Source organism: Homalodisca vitripennis, chromosome 1 (assembly GCF_021130785.1).
Source record: "Homalodisca vitripennis isolate AUS2020 chromosome 1, UT_GWSS_2.1, whole genome shotgun sequence".
Taxonomy (NCBI): domain Eukaryota; kingdom Metazoa; phylum Arthropoda; class Insecta; order Hemiptera; family Cicadellidae; genus Homalodisca; species Homalodisca vitripennis.
This window is the reverse complement of record NC_060207.1, coordinates 75,614,699-75,631,457: the sequence shown is the minus strand read 5'-3', so window position 1 is coordinate 75,631,457 and position 16,759 is coordinate 75,614,699. Positions and strand designations below refer to the sequence as shown.

Here is a 16,759-nt window from a genome sequence, read left to right as displayed (position 1 = left end):
TTAATGAACAAAATTATGAATGTTTTCACATAAGTTACTTTAAACTGGTGGGCTTCCTTGACATTATGATAATATTACATTTTAACAATTGCTTATGGAAAACAGACAAATGAATATGAACATGCCTCAACGATTCATTCTTTTCCTTGCTACAGTCCGAAAAACAAGTGTAATGCAAAACTTTAATAACGATTGTTTTGGAATATTGCATAACCTTAATAAGGATTTTCGTCTTATAGCGAAAGTACATAAGAAGTAGGTATAACTTCCCCCTAGGTCGTAATAGGCTTTTCAGTCCTACTTATGTGTGTATTTTCTTGCATTAGGACAAGGCAAACTCAACTATGTCAACACGATTTTGACCAAAATAGATTTCTGAGAAGTAGATAATCGAACGTATATAGTATTTTGATCGAGGCAATATGGCAAGCTAAACTGTGACATAGTAGGTAAGTGAATTTAAACGGTCTTAAGTAGGTGCTTTTTAACCGAAGTAGGCATCTCGGTCCTAGGTAAGTATATATATTTTTTCTTCGCCAGAACAACACCGCAAACTCTACTGTGGTACTGGAAATATCTTAGACCTGAAATATATGACAAGGACTGGAAATATATGCTTTTTGACTGAAGTAAGTTTTCGAGACCTGTGTGATCCGAGATTTGTGTTTTCTTGATCGGGATATCAAGGCAGATTCAGCTGTGACTATGTATATAACTAATTAGGACCAGAAATGCTCCTACACGTGCCAAACATTATATAATAATTAAGTTAAACTCTGATACTATTTACCATGAACTTAAATAATATCTACCTGATGTATGCCTACTTACGTTTTAAAATTTTCATAGGACTCCTATCATATTACATCATAATTGCTTTTAATAAGTAATATAAGGACTTTGGTTCTAAGATTGCATGCGAATCCGTGGGTAACAGCTAATGATTTATTATTGTTAATACTCGTACGATTATTTTTCAAATACCGTAGTGTTGTATTTCATTTAAGGTATGTTAACTTTGATAGTAAAATACCATTAAATTGTTTAATTTATTTTTTATTCTTGAATCTCTTTTTGAAACGAGACGACAGAATGTACAGAAACTAAATAATCTCGTTTCGGTCGAAACATAAACTCTTAACATGCCTGAGAAAACACTCCGACACAAACAATTCACTACGATTCGTCGAACTAGTGGAAGGTTGATCCATGATTATCACGCACTCACTCGATCCAAACTACAGTACACTATATCTTGTAAAGCACTGACTTCTGCCCCGGAGCGCTCAGATAACAGATATGCTATCAGTCCCGGCCACAGATAATATTTACAGATATCCAGACACAGCACACAAGCAGAACATTAAAACATTAAAAACTTAACTATTTATGAATACCCCATAAAACCATGTTATTTATCATTTGCACCCCCTAAAACCATATATATTTTTGTTCAGGAGGTTGAGCAGAATACGTTGATAACGTCAAATTCGTGATTTGCCAGGTCGGCCTTTAACCTAAAAATTTCCAATAACTGTTATTCCATAACAACGAGAATAACAAAATAGCGTAATGCTTCAAAACACCAACGCAGGGAAGCAAAGCACTTGGTTCCCACTTGTGTCTTGTAAAGGAATTAGATCGAGCAGTGAAAGAGGGGGTTGGCACTGGACAAGGTCGAGCTTCTGTTCCTCCCTTCCCCTATGGCGCAAGAAATCTTGCAGGTCGCTTTCAAAGTGGCTCATCTATAATTGTGTTATTTTAAATTTAGTTTAGAATGATATGATTCTTAGGTAATAGAACCTATAGTAAGAGTTGGTTCATAATATAATTATTTTCTAAAAATCTAATAGCTATTGTTTCTCAGTGAACATTTTGTCGTTGGATAACCTGTTGTTTATTTTCAAAAATTAGTCCTCTTCCTAGAAAGGTGTCAAGCCTCCTTTGAGTTTTATTTTATTTTTGGCCACTATCATTGGCCAAGTAAGACTGAAGTATAAGTAGTTAAAAGTATAATTTGGAGATTTACGAGTTTTATTAAATTTTCTCTTGTCTTTAATTTGTGTAAAAATAACTTTTTCTGTGTGTTTAGATGTTTGTCCCATTAGTGTTTTATTAGTGCTTTATCCAGGCTGACAGTAGAAAAAATGCCTACTTTCTAATCTAAATTTAACATTGTTAGGTTTAACATTTATTAAAAGCAATTCTTCGGTAATATAAAAGTCCAAATAGTACTTCTGTGTTCTTAATCTTTACATTGCTAAATGTGGTAACCGTTTTAAACAATATTAACAGTTCCCATATTTTAGGTTGAGTCAATAAGTTCCTGGAATCAATATTCAGCAACACCATTACATTTTTTACATTTTGCAATCCAGCCATTTTTTGCAAATATTCCTAAGTTCTCGTCGATTTACTGTAATGTTTTTGCTAATGATGCCAGGACTATTTTACCTGTTTTGTGCAAACCTTTGTAAAAAATGTATTAAAATTATTTTTGAACTAATTTTCACGATTTATATTTTTTAAATCAGTATAAAATAAGCTGTATTGTACAATATTAATACTAATTGTACATTTTATAGTGTTTTTTTTAATACTGTATAAAGTTTATTTCACAACTGTAATAGAAAAAAAATGTTTTTGTGATCATTATGGTATAGCACTAGTGAAAGTTTTGTTATATTTTATGTTTGAAAGCAAATTTGTAAAGTTCATATGTGTGGACATTGGGATTGTATACAATTAAAGTAGACATTAGTTTATACAAATGTTGTAATATTATACAGATATTTTGATATTCGTGTATATGGACATTGGAATCAATAGGAATAAGCACTAATTATTATACTAAACAACTAAAGTATCCCTCTTGTTCATAATCATGTGGAGTAAAACTATATAGGCTATATATGGTTAAAAAAGTAATGAAAGTTTATATTTCATAAGATATTTATATCTGAAATAGCTGTTTTGTTCAGAATTTCATATAAGATGCAAGAATATATATAATTAACACAGTAAATATTTATCTCAAACTCATAAAATATTGTGTAAACCAAAATGTCTTATTCAAATAAAAAACCCTTGGGTTAAGGAAGCTCTGAAAAACCTATGGTTCAAAGGGTTAAACCCAACTATCTTTATCTGAAAATCTGGTAATTGAAATGCTACTGTCTAGTTACTTCTTATATCAGCTGTCCTATATCAATCAATCTCACTATAACAGTTTAAGTTTAGCTGTAAGTTTATGCTATTTAATATTGGGCTATCCATAGCATCAGATTTAATTAAACACCTTAAATCTTCTATTTTTGAATTCTCGGTTTAAACATTTCTTATGGTCATGAATTTTTAAAATCTGAAGTGATATGTTTCTGAAACCTTTTAAACACAATTTTGAAAATTTGAATTTAATTCTGAAATTAATTAAGAACAAATTTAAGCAATATTAATTATAACTATAAAAGAAATGTTTAAATCATTCATATGTTCTAAGTTAATATAAGTGAAAACTTTAAATGTCTATCATGATTGCATTTTGTTTTGAAATAGTAATAGGCTAGCTGTATGGAAAACACAGGTTTGTAAAATCTTATTCTATATATATATTTTTTTACTTTAGTTATTGATATAAAAAAAAACTTTTTCAGGCAAAAATGTCTGTTCTCAACCAGAGTGGGGAGGAGCAAGTGGAGTGTCCTCTGTGTATGGAGCCGCTGGAAGTAGATGATTTAAACTTCTTTCCATGCACTTGTGGCTATCAGGTACTTTCCAAGTGTTGTGCAGTAGTATTGTAATATTCAGCTTTTACAGTAAATTTTGAAAATCCAACTAAAGGTGAAACAATCAGATGTTGTGATTGTGTCTGCACTTTAATAACCAATGTTAATTTTATATTATTACTATTATATTACTAAGTATACTATTACTATTACTGTACTTGATGGCATGTAATAAAGAATTTTGACTGTCTGATAATAAATAATATTATTACAAGACTAATTAATAATAATAGGTCTACATAAAACAACAATCGATAATTTTTCTATACATCATTGTAATTATGGTTAGAAAAAATCCATACTTACAAAAAATATAGACATTATTCAATTGTACTATTTGTATACAACTCACAATTATTGATTTAATTATTCAGTTGATTTAAATTTTAAATGTTTTGGTTTTAGTACAGTTTGTCATAAAGATTTATTGAATTTTATTTTATTTTTTAGATTTGCCGATTTTGCTGGCATAGGATTCGAACTGATGAAAATGGCTTGTGTCCTGCATGCCGCAAAGCGTACCCAGAAGATCCAGCAGATTTCAAGCCTTTGTCGCAAGAAGAAGTAGCCAAGCTGAAAGCAGAAAAACGTCAGAAAGACCAGCAACGTAAACAGAAGATCACTGAGAACCGCAAGCACTTAGCAAATGTGAGGGTAGTCCAGCGGAACCTAGTGTTTGTGGTGGGCCTACCCATGCGTCTAGCAGATGCTGAGGTAAGTAGATAAGTGAGGGTAAAATATTCCTAATCTAAGGCATTATAAGAAAAGGTAAGTAGCGGGAATAATTAATTTTGCAACTTAATTTGAAATTTACAGCAATAAATTTCATATCTTTTGTAATAGTGCTTTATACAATATTACTATATATGCAAATGTTGTTTTGAACCTTGTTCTTCCAAGATTTTTGTACAGGTTACTCAAAGGAAATCGTTCCTTAGACCAGAATTTGGACATCAATGAAAATGTTTGATTTTGTCAAAGTTAATTGATCTTAGGATCTCCATTCCAACCCTTGTTATGCAGATTGGTGCCTGGCACAAAAAAATTACAAAACAATTATAGTACTGATGTTGAAAGTTGTGTATTATGTTCAATAATGATAGCAGAGCCTATGGGTATGCATTATGAATTTATTCTTTTCTTTTGCCATCCAAAATGATTGTATCCATGGGTTTTGAAATAAATTTTAACTTTTGTGTTCTGTTTATTGAAGTGCTTTTCACAGCTTAAACTCCTGCTGTTCACAAAAAAAATATATTTACTAAAAAATGTATACTAAATTTCATAACAGAACAATGTTTGATTTCTTTCAGGTAGTGGATAATTCAGGCACAAATAGCTTTAATACTCCACTTTTGACAAAATGTTGAAGATACAAAAGTGAATTGTTTATAGCCGTTTACAGGTGAGAAGGATTTCAAAACAAGTTTGTCAAGGAACCCATGACACTGCCATAAATACCTCAGACTGAATTTTTAGATTCTACTTTTATCTACACGTGTGCGTGCACACACACACACACACACACACACACACACATGTGCACACATGCACCATATGTCCAAACTGGTTCGTCAGTGCCCAGAAAAAACTATAAAAAAGAGATAGAGACATGAAATTTGTTACTTAGGTTTATTGTAGAGGCGTACTAAGGAAAGGTTTTTTTCTTTCTGCCCTCAAAGCTCTCCCCAAAGCCTTCTAAAGTTAAGAAAAATTCCCATAAGAAATGCATAGCAGCAAACGCATGTTGTAAAATATTTTGTTATTGACATTATCAGCTGATCAATGTAAAGTGATTCCAATATTCAATCAATGAGTACTTCAATACATAACAGTATTGGTGTATGGACGATTCTCTATACATTTACTACAATTTACATTTCTTTAATACTTTCAGAATATTTTATTTAAAAATAATGAATATAATAAAAAGAAATGCTGTTCATTGATAAGCCAGGGTGTCCACAAGCCATAAAAAACAGGAAGATCGGGAATTAAGCTTGAATTTTCAGATGTTGGGAAAATGCCTTGAAATTGCTTGATTTTTTTCGAAAATCCTTGAATAAATTTAACATGAATTTGCACGTTGATGGTTGCTGGTAATTTGTTTGACGTTTTTGCGGTGTTAACTCCCACATTTATGGACTAGTCCTTTTCGCAGTATGATAGTCAACAAGTTAGTCCACTACGTTCATGGAGGAGAAGACGTTTTTGATTCTGACATTGTTTCTTTTCCATATATTACTAGAAAGAAATTAGTTACTGTGTTCCAGTTGTCGCAACGAGTTTGTGACAGTTGTAGAACAATTTCGACTAGTAGTTCCGCAAATAACTGAAACAGAAGAATTTGCAAAGCTGAAAATTATTATACTTTTTGAATAAATAACTGTCGAAATATGTTGATAAACAAGACATAAGTCCACGTTTACTCAAATGCCACGAATTCACACTGTCGCGTTACTGCAAAATTCGTAATGGAACATTTTAACTTTTTCGTTATAGCGGTGTCGTAACAATTCCAGTTGTTAAGCTTTACAACGAAGCAGTTCCAGTATCTAATACTCATATTAATCGTTATTCATCATTCGTCAGTCTATTCATTCCAGTTTAACCTTACATGATTGTTGCTGTTTCGTTTTGGAAAAAAATATCACTTATGACAGGTAAGTCTTTTGTTGATTATATATTAAATTTTATTGATAGTATATTGTTAAACGTAATATCTATGAATTAAATTAGTTATCTTTAGTTTAATAACCAAAACCATCACTGTTTATTTTCAAGAGCAGGCCAGCTGTGAAAAGTTAGCAATACGTAAACTGTTGGGAAATCCCTCATACAAGTCGTACAGAATGAAGGCTTTTATTATGAAATTATAATGAAAATTATGTCTCATTTGACATAATTATTTATCATTAATCTTGTTTAAAATATTAGTTATTTTTTATGTTACTGGTGTTTGCCTAATTGAAGCTCTGCTCGTATGCCTATTTTTTTTAACATTGTGAAACAACCCTGAAAATGGCCATCATTTTTCTCAAAATGGCAGGCACTTTTTGGTGATTTTGTAAGGGTTTTGTATTTTAATCACTGCTCATCTATTTTTTAACCCTTTGCACCCCAACGTACCTATATTACGGCCGTCGGCTACTCAACAGCCGAAAATCGCCAACAGCCGTAATATAGGTACGTCACGTTTTTCGCCTGTAATTTTTTTATAGTTCATCTGATTGCCGCGAAATTTTGACTAATCGATAGTCGATTAGTTGCTTTGCAACCACAAATTAGTTAATTCCTTTATGGACTGTTTGTTTGGTCGTATTTGAGCTTCGCAGCTGTTGGATTGTTTGGTCGAGAGTGAGGTTACGTTCGTGTTGTTGTGCGTTGTTTACTTTTGTAATTCTCTCATTACTTTTGTTGTTAGGGCATTTTTATTACGCCGCTTTTATTAGATTCATTGGTACGTTGGGATTATACCGACCACACCCAGACATAAATCGTTATTTGACATTGAGCTTCAACTGATTAATAGATTAGTGTAGAACAATATTTCGTCGATATACAACAGGAATTGTCTTATCGCAAACCCCTCCCCATCCTCAGACAGTTGACATTTAGCTTCTACTGATTAGCGTAGAACAATATTTCGTCAGTATAAAACAGGAATTGTCTTATCGCAAACCCCTCCCCATCCTCAGACAGAGGTCAAAGTTGAGCCGTCTAGTAGATAACGTGATTGCAGAGTCTCACCGCCCGTTCGCTTTGTTGTACTTTCGTATTTTACCCCTACATTTCTCTAAACACAAAAATTCAACAAAAACAAACATTACCAAACAAAAACTAAACTCTTTATTGGAAAAAACACACAAAACTTGTTTTTATTCTTGATCAAACTCCGCCACCCAAAATGCGGGTGCTTCCGAAGCTCGCGCTGATGTCAACGAAAGAAAAACATCCCTCGAGATAGTATCTATCAGTAAAATATAATTCTAGAGGGGCTGATCAGAAATATAAATTGAATTGTAATGGAAAGGCAATTATGTACTGTGCAAAAAACTTAAATAATCATGTGATGCCGCGCGGCCTGCCGTAATCGGGATTCTCGAGAAAGATAAGATAACAGCGACCACAATACGGATCACAATACCTGGAAATGCTTGTTGATTGATGGAATATTAGTTCTGTTACTCAATTACATCGTTTTATAACGTTCTAAGTTCATTGAAAAAAGTTTAAGCGAATCTGACCCCATCAACAATTGATAATCTTTGTAAGTTTGTAATTTTGTAATTAAAGAGTTGTTTTTTCGTTCTATAATGTTTGTTTATAATATATCTATAAATTTATATTTTTGTGTTCTTCATACTGGTGTGGTTGGTATAATCCCAAAGTACCGATTTGTATAGTGTCAAATATTGATTTGTGAATATAGTTTTCTCTACATCTTGGAAACAACTCTGTTTTGTATGTCTAAATGTGCCATGACGAATGGCCGAGACATACATATGTATGAGACTAGAGGCAGAGATAACTACCGAACTGGTAGGCACAGAACGGTGGTTTATGAACGCTTGCCTTCACAGGCAGGTGTTCAATTCGTCAATAAGTTACCAAATTCAATTAAAAACACTTCAACACTCAAAGTGTTAAAAACTCGTTTGAAACGCTTTTTAGTGTCAAAAACATTTTATAATGTTGACGAGTTTTTTGCTTATGATTGGGAGACCACCAATTAAAAAGACTGACAAAATTCGTCGCTGGAAGTGGGAATAATTGGTGAATGAATGGATGTAGGTAAGTTTGCAAAATTGTATGTTTGAATGAGATTTCTTGTGGTGTGTTTGACAAAAATTTTAGCCAGTAAAAAGTTAAAATATGACATTTGCCATGCGTTGTATAATGTTCCGGCAATAAAAAACTGATTTGATTTGATTTGATTAGTGTAACATTACATACAACTTACAAAAACTGTGCCCGTGTCACATTTAGTGAAAAAAATCACAACTGGACTTCTGTGTAAGGTAGGCTTTTGAAATTTTGTAATTCGGTTAAGGGGTAGATATAGATTACTGGGATATAACAGAAAATCAGCCTAAATGTTTTTTGAAACCATTTATTAGAGCTAAAAACATTTTTTTGAAAATTTTAATTTTTGTTTTCTAAATTTTTATTTTTTTTATAAGTTTAAATTACATTTATGCAACTACAATTTACCAACTGAACAAGAGAATGTTATAAGCAAAACAATGGTAAAGAAATCATCAATATCTGTTAAAAAATAAAAAAGTTATGATAAATTTTGTGAAAGCTTGCAAAACTGCTGAAAATACCCTTGGCGTTTCTGGGTAGTACTTTTGGAAAATAGGCTGGCGTGTAAAGGGTTAAGATACAAACATTTTTAAAACAGCTATGTCTTTAGAAATAAGTGTAGTTTCCCAAAAAAAATATTAAAGATTGAATCATTTAATGTATTTTTATTTTTTTACAGAGTAACGTAAAAATATTAGTAAAGAATAAATTTTTCTCAAATGTATAGCACCCTCTCAGGTAATGAAATTTTTTAGAATAATTGTAAAATATACAAAAGTTTGCTTATATGCCTCAATTACAAATTACAACAAAAATATTTTGGTAAAAGAAGTTTATTGGTACTTTTGAATAATATATCTATAAAAACTACAAAATCTGAAAAAGTTTGTATAGCACTATTATGTATACCATTGTGACATTTTGGAATCTATTGGATGAACAAATATTTTTTTCTAAGAGATAAATATATGTAGAAGAGAAAAATATAATATTTATAGAAGTTTACATTGTATAAGATATTTATATATGGCAACAAACTTTTTTTTTAATTTTTACAAAAGTCAAAATTGTGAAATAAATGCCTAACTTTTTTAGCTAACAATTTTTTTTCATCCAAAAATTATTTATATAGATAGTACGTTTATTGAAGTTTTCTAAAATGTACAACAATGTATTTTTATTTCTATTATTTTTTTGTTAAAAAAAATAAAACAAGCGATGGTCATAGGAATAAAACCCTAATACCTTCAGAAAAAGTAAAAAAAAAATTTATTGTCTAAAATACATGAATATGCTATTATAATAAATACCTTTGCATAAATTTCAATCAAAATTTAATTTTAATTAAAATTAAATTGTCTACAAAATAATAAAACACTGAACCTACATGAACGTAGGCTTATTTTCAGTTTCACAAAAATCCAACCTATTCACTAAAACTTAACCTAACCTCTACATTTTTCACTTCACTAATAAAAAAAAAAAAAAAAACACTAAACAAACTTTTTATACACACTAAATAACGAAAAGTCTAAAATATCCAAATAAATAGCAAGCAATACACTAATACCGGCAATGGCATAATAACAACAGAGAAATCAACATGGCAACCAAGCGATGCGTTGTTCTTCTCTACTGGCTGAGTCAGTGATTGCGCAACAGAACAAAAATAAAATACTAGTTCATAGTCTTCGTTGACGATACTGTTGCTTAGAGCAATTCTTCTTCTTTGTTTTGATATGATTTTCACTATTTCCAGATAACGATAAAGTAACAAAATAATAAAATTTAATTAAGCTATTTTCGACGCATTAGGCATTTTGGGATTTTACAAAACTCGAGCTTTTCAAACGCTTATTTTATAAACATTTATTTTCCTACTGGCTATTGGAAAGATGTTTCTGAAAGCCAAGAATACTCTGTTTTCAATGACGACACTTACGATTGTGTAGAACGTAAACTTACGATAGGGAGTTTTTACAAACATACGGTAATTTTAGCGTGTTCGAAAATTACGCAAACAAAAGGCAATCGGAAATGTGAACATCCAAGTTTAGAATTTTATAATGAAAGATTTAACTTAACTATTGAACGTTTTATGATATAATATGAAATTTTTATCTTTAGATTTACATAAGTTTTACTTCAAACAAAATAAAAATAGACTTGCTGTGAGAAATCATATTACGACATAGTTAATGCGTCGAAAATAGCTTAGTGCCATTTTGAAACTGTAGTTAATGCGTCGATAATCGCTTAAAGCCAGTTGCAGGGTTAAAAAGTAAGATTATGACAGATTTTACAGTACAATTTTTTTGTAAATGAGCGTTTTACTTTATAAACATTTAGCTTCTTTCTCCCTGTTTTATTAGACTTCTTGAAACACTGTAAAATTATTATACAGTACAGTAAATGTAAAAATGAATTAAAATAAAATTGTTGAAAGTTTTGCATGTTAGGCAAGTTCATTTGCCACTTCTAGGGTTACAGTTACAGAATTACTGTGAATACATACCTCTGACATTAGGTTTTGGCCTAAATGCTATAAGTTATTTACAATTTATTTTATTTTTCATATTTTAGTTGGCCTATGTCTATTTGTTACAAATACAAATAGTTTCTTTTATTGATCTTTGATTCTTTAAGTTCATGTTGCCTTAAAGTAGAATTTAGTCGTTATTATATCATAATAGAGTGTGAATAGTATTTATGGTCAACTAAATTTTTAATAAATAAATAAAAATAGGACTGTATTTACGTTATTGTAATGAAATTTAACATTCTATAGAACAACTAAAGTAGTCTAACTTATTTTATGACAAATGGTTTGTATCAGATTCACTATAAATCTTTAGCAGATTAATTACACAAATATTTGTATACAATAAATAGCCTACAATTGGTCATAATGGTAGCCTAGAATTAATTGGTTATACCAAAACAATGACTATTGAATTGAGTAGACTATTTCATTCTTTCCTATTGCTTCAACAGTGAGTGAAATGTTGAATAAAATTATTTTATGGAAACAGATAAAATATAAACAGGTAAAATTCATAGACCTTTAGTACCATTGGAGATGAAGACCATGATCTCTCTGTTAGATTGGGAGCTTTAATCACATCAGTAAATCATCTATCACTATAGAGGAGTACGTCATATTAGTTCTAAAATTAATTTTTGAATATTCATTTTGTCTTCACTCTAAGCAACACGAACCTTCTCAGGGCTTTATTTGTTATTTAGCTACATTTATAGCATAGCTCTGAGTATTCACTTCTCGCTTTGACATCGGTGTAGGGCATTTGAATTAGAGAAAAGTAATAATTAATTTAAAACATTCTTTTACTTTTAGCCTAATTTATATAATAACTTTCAATCATTTCTCCCTGGAATTATGGAAGGGTTTAACATCTAAGGAACTTCCCTTAAAAATTTCAGTTTGCAGCACCATTTTTATTTTAACATCTAAGGAACTTCCCTTAAAAATTTCAATTTTGCAACAAATTAATATGTTACTAAAGTTATATAGTTTTAATTTTAAAATGAAATGTTCATTAATGTTAATGTTAAAAAAATTAAAAATGTTTATAATAAGTACTTCTTTCATATGTTTTCTATACAGTCTTATATTCAAATGGTTTAAAGAAATTGTCCCATCAAGGTGAAATGAATGGCATTCTAAAAATGTGTTATTTTATAGACATAAAACGTATTTTCATTATTAACTATTTTGAAATTTAAATTCAAGGAACTTTTGATTCATACTACTTTGAATAAATTAGATGTATTTCATTAGAATTTAGAATAGATTTTGTCATTATTCAGATTAGAATATACATTCCTTCTGTGAATCCTAAAGTTATATTGTTTTACAGGTCTAACAACATGATTTGGATAGATGGCCAGACATGACAAGACTCGTTCCCAGAACAGCTGGCTGTAGGATTCTGAAATAAAATTATGGGTCAGAAAAGTCCTTGGTGAAATGTATGCTGCTTCATCCAAATATTGTCCTGGGATGATAATCTCTGTTAGTACTATGGCAAGACAAGCTCTCATAAGTCACAAAAACATTAAATCAAGGAAAAGCACAAGAAAACCAACCTAGTGAATGCCCTTTTAAGTTACATTCGAGTAGTACTGGAATTACTTCATCTACGTAATCATCTCCAGCATTGAGTATTGGTCACCAAAGCTTTTTAGGTAGTGGTACTCAGCATATCTCCAATGTTTGTACTACAACAACTACTCTAACAGAGTCTGCAGCATTTGGAGTAGATTACCAAATCGTAACAGTGATCCGAAAGTACTGTTTGCGGTTCCTCCAGTAGAGCTGCACAAGGAAGGCAGAGAAAACCATCTGTAATGGACAAATACTTGATGAATTCTCAGGTCAGTAGAGCTGAGATTATTTGGTGCTCACAGTGTGTCTAAAACTATAGGTGAAACAGATCTGCTGCAAAGAACATAAACATTTTGAAGTATACCAGAAAATGATATACCGAGTACAATGCAGCTAGAGAGAACTAAAATTGAATACTTCATTCTTTGTGGGCTAGCACTGTTCTTCTGAAGCCAGCTTCTAAATAAAATCAAGGCAACTACTAGTGATATCATTCGATGAATCTCTTAATAAGATCAGTCAGAGCCAGCAGATGGATCTAATAATTAAAACAATGAAGTAACAACCTGCTACTTTAGAAGCAAGAACATCTACTTTAATTACTGCTTTTCTTGATGCAGTAGACAACATAGAAATCAAAGAATTGTATGAGAATTGGAGGAGGAAAACAAAAACTTATAAGTGCAGGAAGAAAGGAAACTGAGTTGATTAACAAGAAAATTTAGGATGCAGTTAAGCTGTAACAAAATTAAATAGTTTCTGTGGTGTATTGGGTGTTGTGCATTATGTATAATGCATATAAAATTAATTGTTCAGTATAACTAAATATTCTCAGGTTCTTACATTATTTCTGGAGGTGGTAAAAAGAGATTTTTCCATTTTGATTTAAAATAAACATAACTCTATAATCTGCTAAAGTTTTGTCTCTACCCATGTTTGGATTGTGAAGTTTAACAGTGATTTGAAGATATCTCTGCACGTATATTCTTCCAGAATTTTGTGAAGGTATGAGTATTATTTTTAAGACATTTATAGTAAGTTAAATCTTCTACTACTAATAAGTAGTGTCTAAAATTAAAAGTAACCAACTAAGAAATCATTCCGTGAATTAAAATTTAATATAAGTCAAATTGTTGGTTGTGTTTGACCTTTTTTATATTTTATTGTAATGTTTTGTTTTTGATAATATTTTTTGTTTTCCTTCTTAATAGCAGTCATACTAATAATAAGTCATACTCTTTTTCAATATTCTTTTGAAATTTTTATTATTAAAACCATTATGGAATTAAATTGTTTTAATGATTCATACACAGTCTTTCACTAATGTGTGTATACCCTTTATATGGTTTATACCAGTATAAATTCTCAAATTATGCTTCTTGTTATTGTGTTATAATTAAAATAAAACTAATTTCCATATTTAGATGAATTAATATTGTGTAATATGCATTATTTTATAACAGTTGAAATGATATAAATATTTTTCAATTTTTTTAAACGCCTTGTATTTTTTTATCATCCAAGCTTGAATTGCCTTGAATGTGTTTGAATTTCTTGAGCTTATTTTTGTGGACACCCTCTAAGCACCTGAATACAAATTAGGTTTTTATGGAACAAAAATTCATAGAAGTTATAGATGTACGAGGTGTGTCCAAAAAGTATCTGACCTTGATGTCTGGCATGAACTGATGTTACTCGGCGGCAACAGCAATCTGGTGCCCTTCAAAGTACTCCCCTCCACAAGCCACTACCTTATTCCAACGCTCATCCCACTTCCGGAAACACTCCTTAAATTCATTTTGCAGAATGGCTAACAGGTCCTTCGTCGCATTTTGTTTTATTTGTTCAACATCGTCAAATCTTTTTCCTTTGAAAGGAATTTTTAATTTCGGAAATAGCCAGAAGTCACAAGGAGCTATGTCAGGACTGTAGAGAGGCTGTCGTAGTTGGTTGATGTCGTGTTTGACCAAAAAACGCTGAATAAGATTTGAGGAATGAGCTGGCGCGTGGTCGTGGTCCAGGATTCAGTCACGGCTTGTCCACAGTTTAGGTCGTTTCCTTCGCATCTTGTAGCCGCCTTAGGACCTCAAGATAATATAGTAGAGTCCCGCCAATCCGAACTAATTGGGACCGAACCTTGTTCGGATTGACGGGAAATTCGGACTAGGCGGATTTTTGTTAAATAGTACCATTTATCAACTTTCAAGTGCAATTTACGTGGTTTTAAAACAATTAAATGCATACAATAATCAAATGCAATAAACAATAGTAAGTACGTATTAAACGTAATAATAATATTACAGCTTCCTGTCTTTGTACGGTAACATCGCGTGGTCGAAACTGAGTGCCATTGTTTGTGCGTAATGAATCTAGTAGAAGCCACCTGTCTGTGGTGGGCGGGGCGAGTTGGTCGGTGACCTTGAAACAGTGTGGCACGCAAAACTATTGGACTGCCACTACCTCACCCCTATCCCCTCCACCACCCACCCCGGTGACGAGTGGCGAGACAACAGTTTAGTGCAATCTTCCATACGCGCAGCACATGCTCTTACTGTGTATTCTGTAGTTTGTGGTTTGCAGTTTTGTTTGTTCTTTGCTCTGCTCTGTGCGTATATCCGATATCATTATGGCTAGTAAACGTAAACACAACTCGTGTACGTTAAAAGAAAAACTCGAAGTTCTCAAAAGACTAGACAATGGTGAAAGTGCTACTCAACTTTCAATTGAATTTGGTGTCGGTAAAGCGACGATCAGTGACTGGAAAAAGAAGCGGGCAAAAATCGAACAATTTTGCTCTGTTACAAGTGAAAACACTCTAGAAAAACGTCAAACTACTACTGTGTCATCGTATGACAAACTCGATGAAGCACTTTACTTGTGGTTTTCTCAATAGAGACAAAAAGGCATTCCCATTACCGGCCCTCTTATTAAAGAAAAGGCGCTTCTACTAAACATCCTTATGGGAGGCGATCCGTCATTTTCGGCTAGTTGCGGTTTTTTAGATCGGTGGAAAAAAAGGCACGGTATCAGGCAACTGACTGTAACTGGCGAAAAGATGTCTGCAGACAGCAACGCAGCCGCAGAGTATCTTCAGGAGTTCAAAGAAATTACATCCTCCTACTCACCCCAGCAAGTGTACAACACTGATGAAACGGGGCTAAATTTCAAAGCGTTGCCAACAAAGAGCCTAGCTTCAAGAGAAGAAAAGTCCGCTCCAGGATTTAAAATGGATAAGCAACGACTAACCGTATTAGCATGCAGCAACGCTTCCGCCACCAATAAGATACCTTTGATGGTTATCGGTAAATCCAAAAAACCTCGATGTTTTAAAAACATGAATATGAACGCTCTGCCGGTTTACTATAAAAACCAAAAGAAAGCTTGGATGGATCGTGCTTTGTTTCAAGAATGGTTTGAGAAACAATTTGTGCCCAACGTGAGAGCCTACAATGAAGAAAATGGACTGCCTGATAGAGCGTTGTTACTCATAGATAACGCTCCGTCCCATCCGGATGACTTAGAGCTGGTTATTGGTGATATAAAAGCCATTTTTCTACCACCGAACGTTACTTCGATCATACAACCAATGGACCAAGGAGTTCTGCAAGCGTTGAAGCAAAATTATCGGAAAAAGCTGCTCCGAAGCCTGCTTGAGGAAAATGAAGACCTCACAATTCTCCAAAAGCTTAAGAAAATCACGATCAAAGATGTAATTTTCTGGGTGGCAGAGGCTTGGGAGAACACAAGCGTAGGAGCTCTGCAGAAATCTTGGAAAAATCTTTGGCCTGATCTGCAGTTTGTTGAAGAGGTTGTTCCACCGGTAAATGAATGCGAACTTCTTCCTCTTGTAAAAAAAATACCGGGATGCGAAAATGTAGAGAAGGAGTGTGTTGATGAGTGGACGGCTGTAGATGACAAAGGCTTCGAGGAGTACACAGACGAAGACATCGTGGCACAGGTGCAAGGAGTCCCAGCTGATGACTCATGTAGCAGTGAGGATGAGGGAGACGCCCAAACTACCGATATTGTTCCACACAGC

At 32.4% G+C, this 16,759-nt stretch overlaps 1 protein-coding gene across 3 annotated transcripts in view; it reads left to right on the top strand.

Moving 5' to 3' along the window:
• LOC124364882 (CCR4-NOT transcription complex subunit 4) overlaps positions 1 to 16,759 on the top strand; it is a 98,728-nt gene that overhangs the window by 5,460 nt on the left and 76,509 nt on the right. For all 3 annotated transcript variants that reach the window (XM_046820691.1, XM_046820682.1, XM_046820700.1), the window contains exons 2-3: positions 3,654 to 3,767; positions 4,236 to 4,499. In XM_046820691.1, the coding sequence (XP_046676647.1) occupies positions 3,660 to 3,767; positions 4,236 to 4,499 (372 nt within the window). In that variant the 5' untranslated portion in view covers positions 3,654 to 3,659. The remainder of the gene's footprint in view (positions 1 to 3,653; positions 3,768 to 4,235; positions 4,500 to 16,759) is intronic.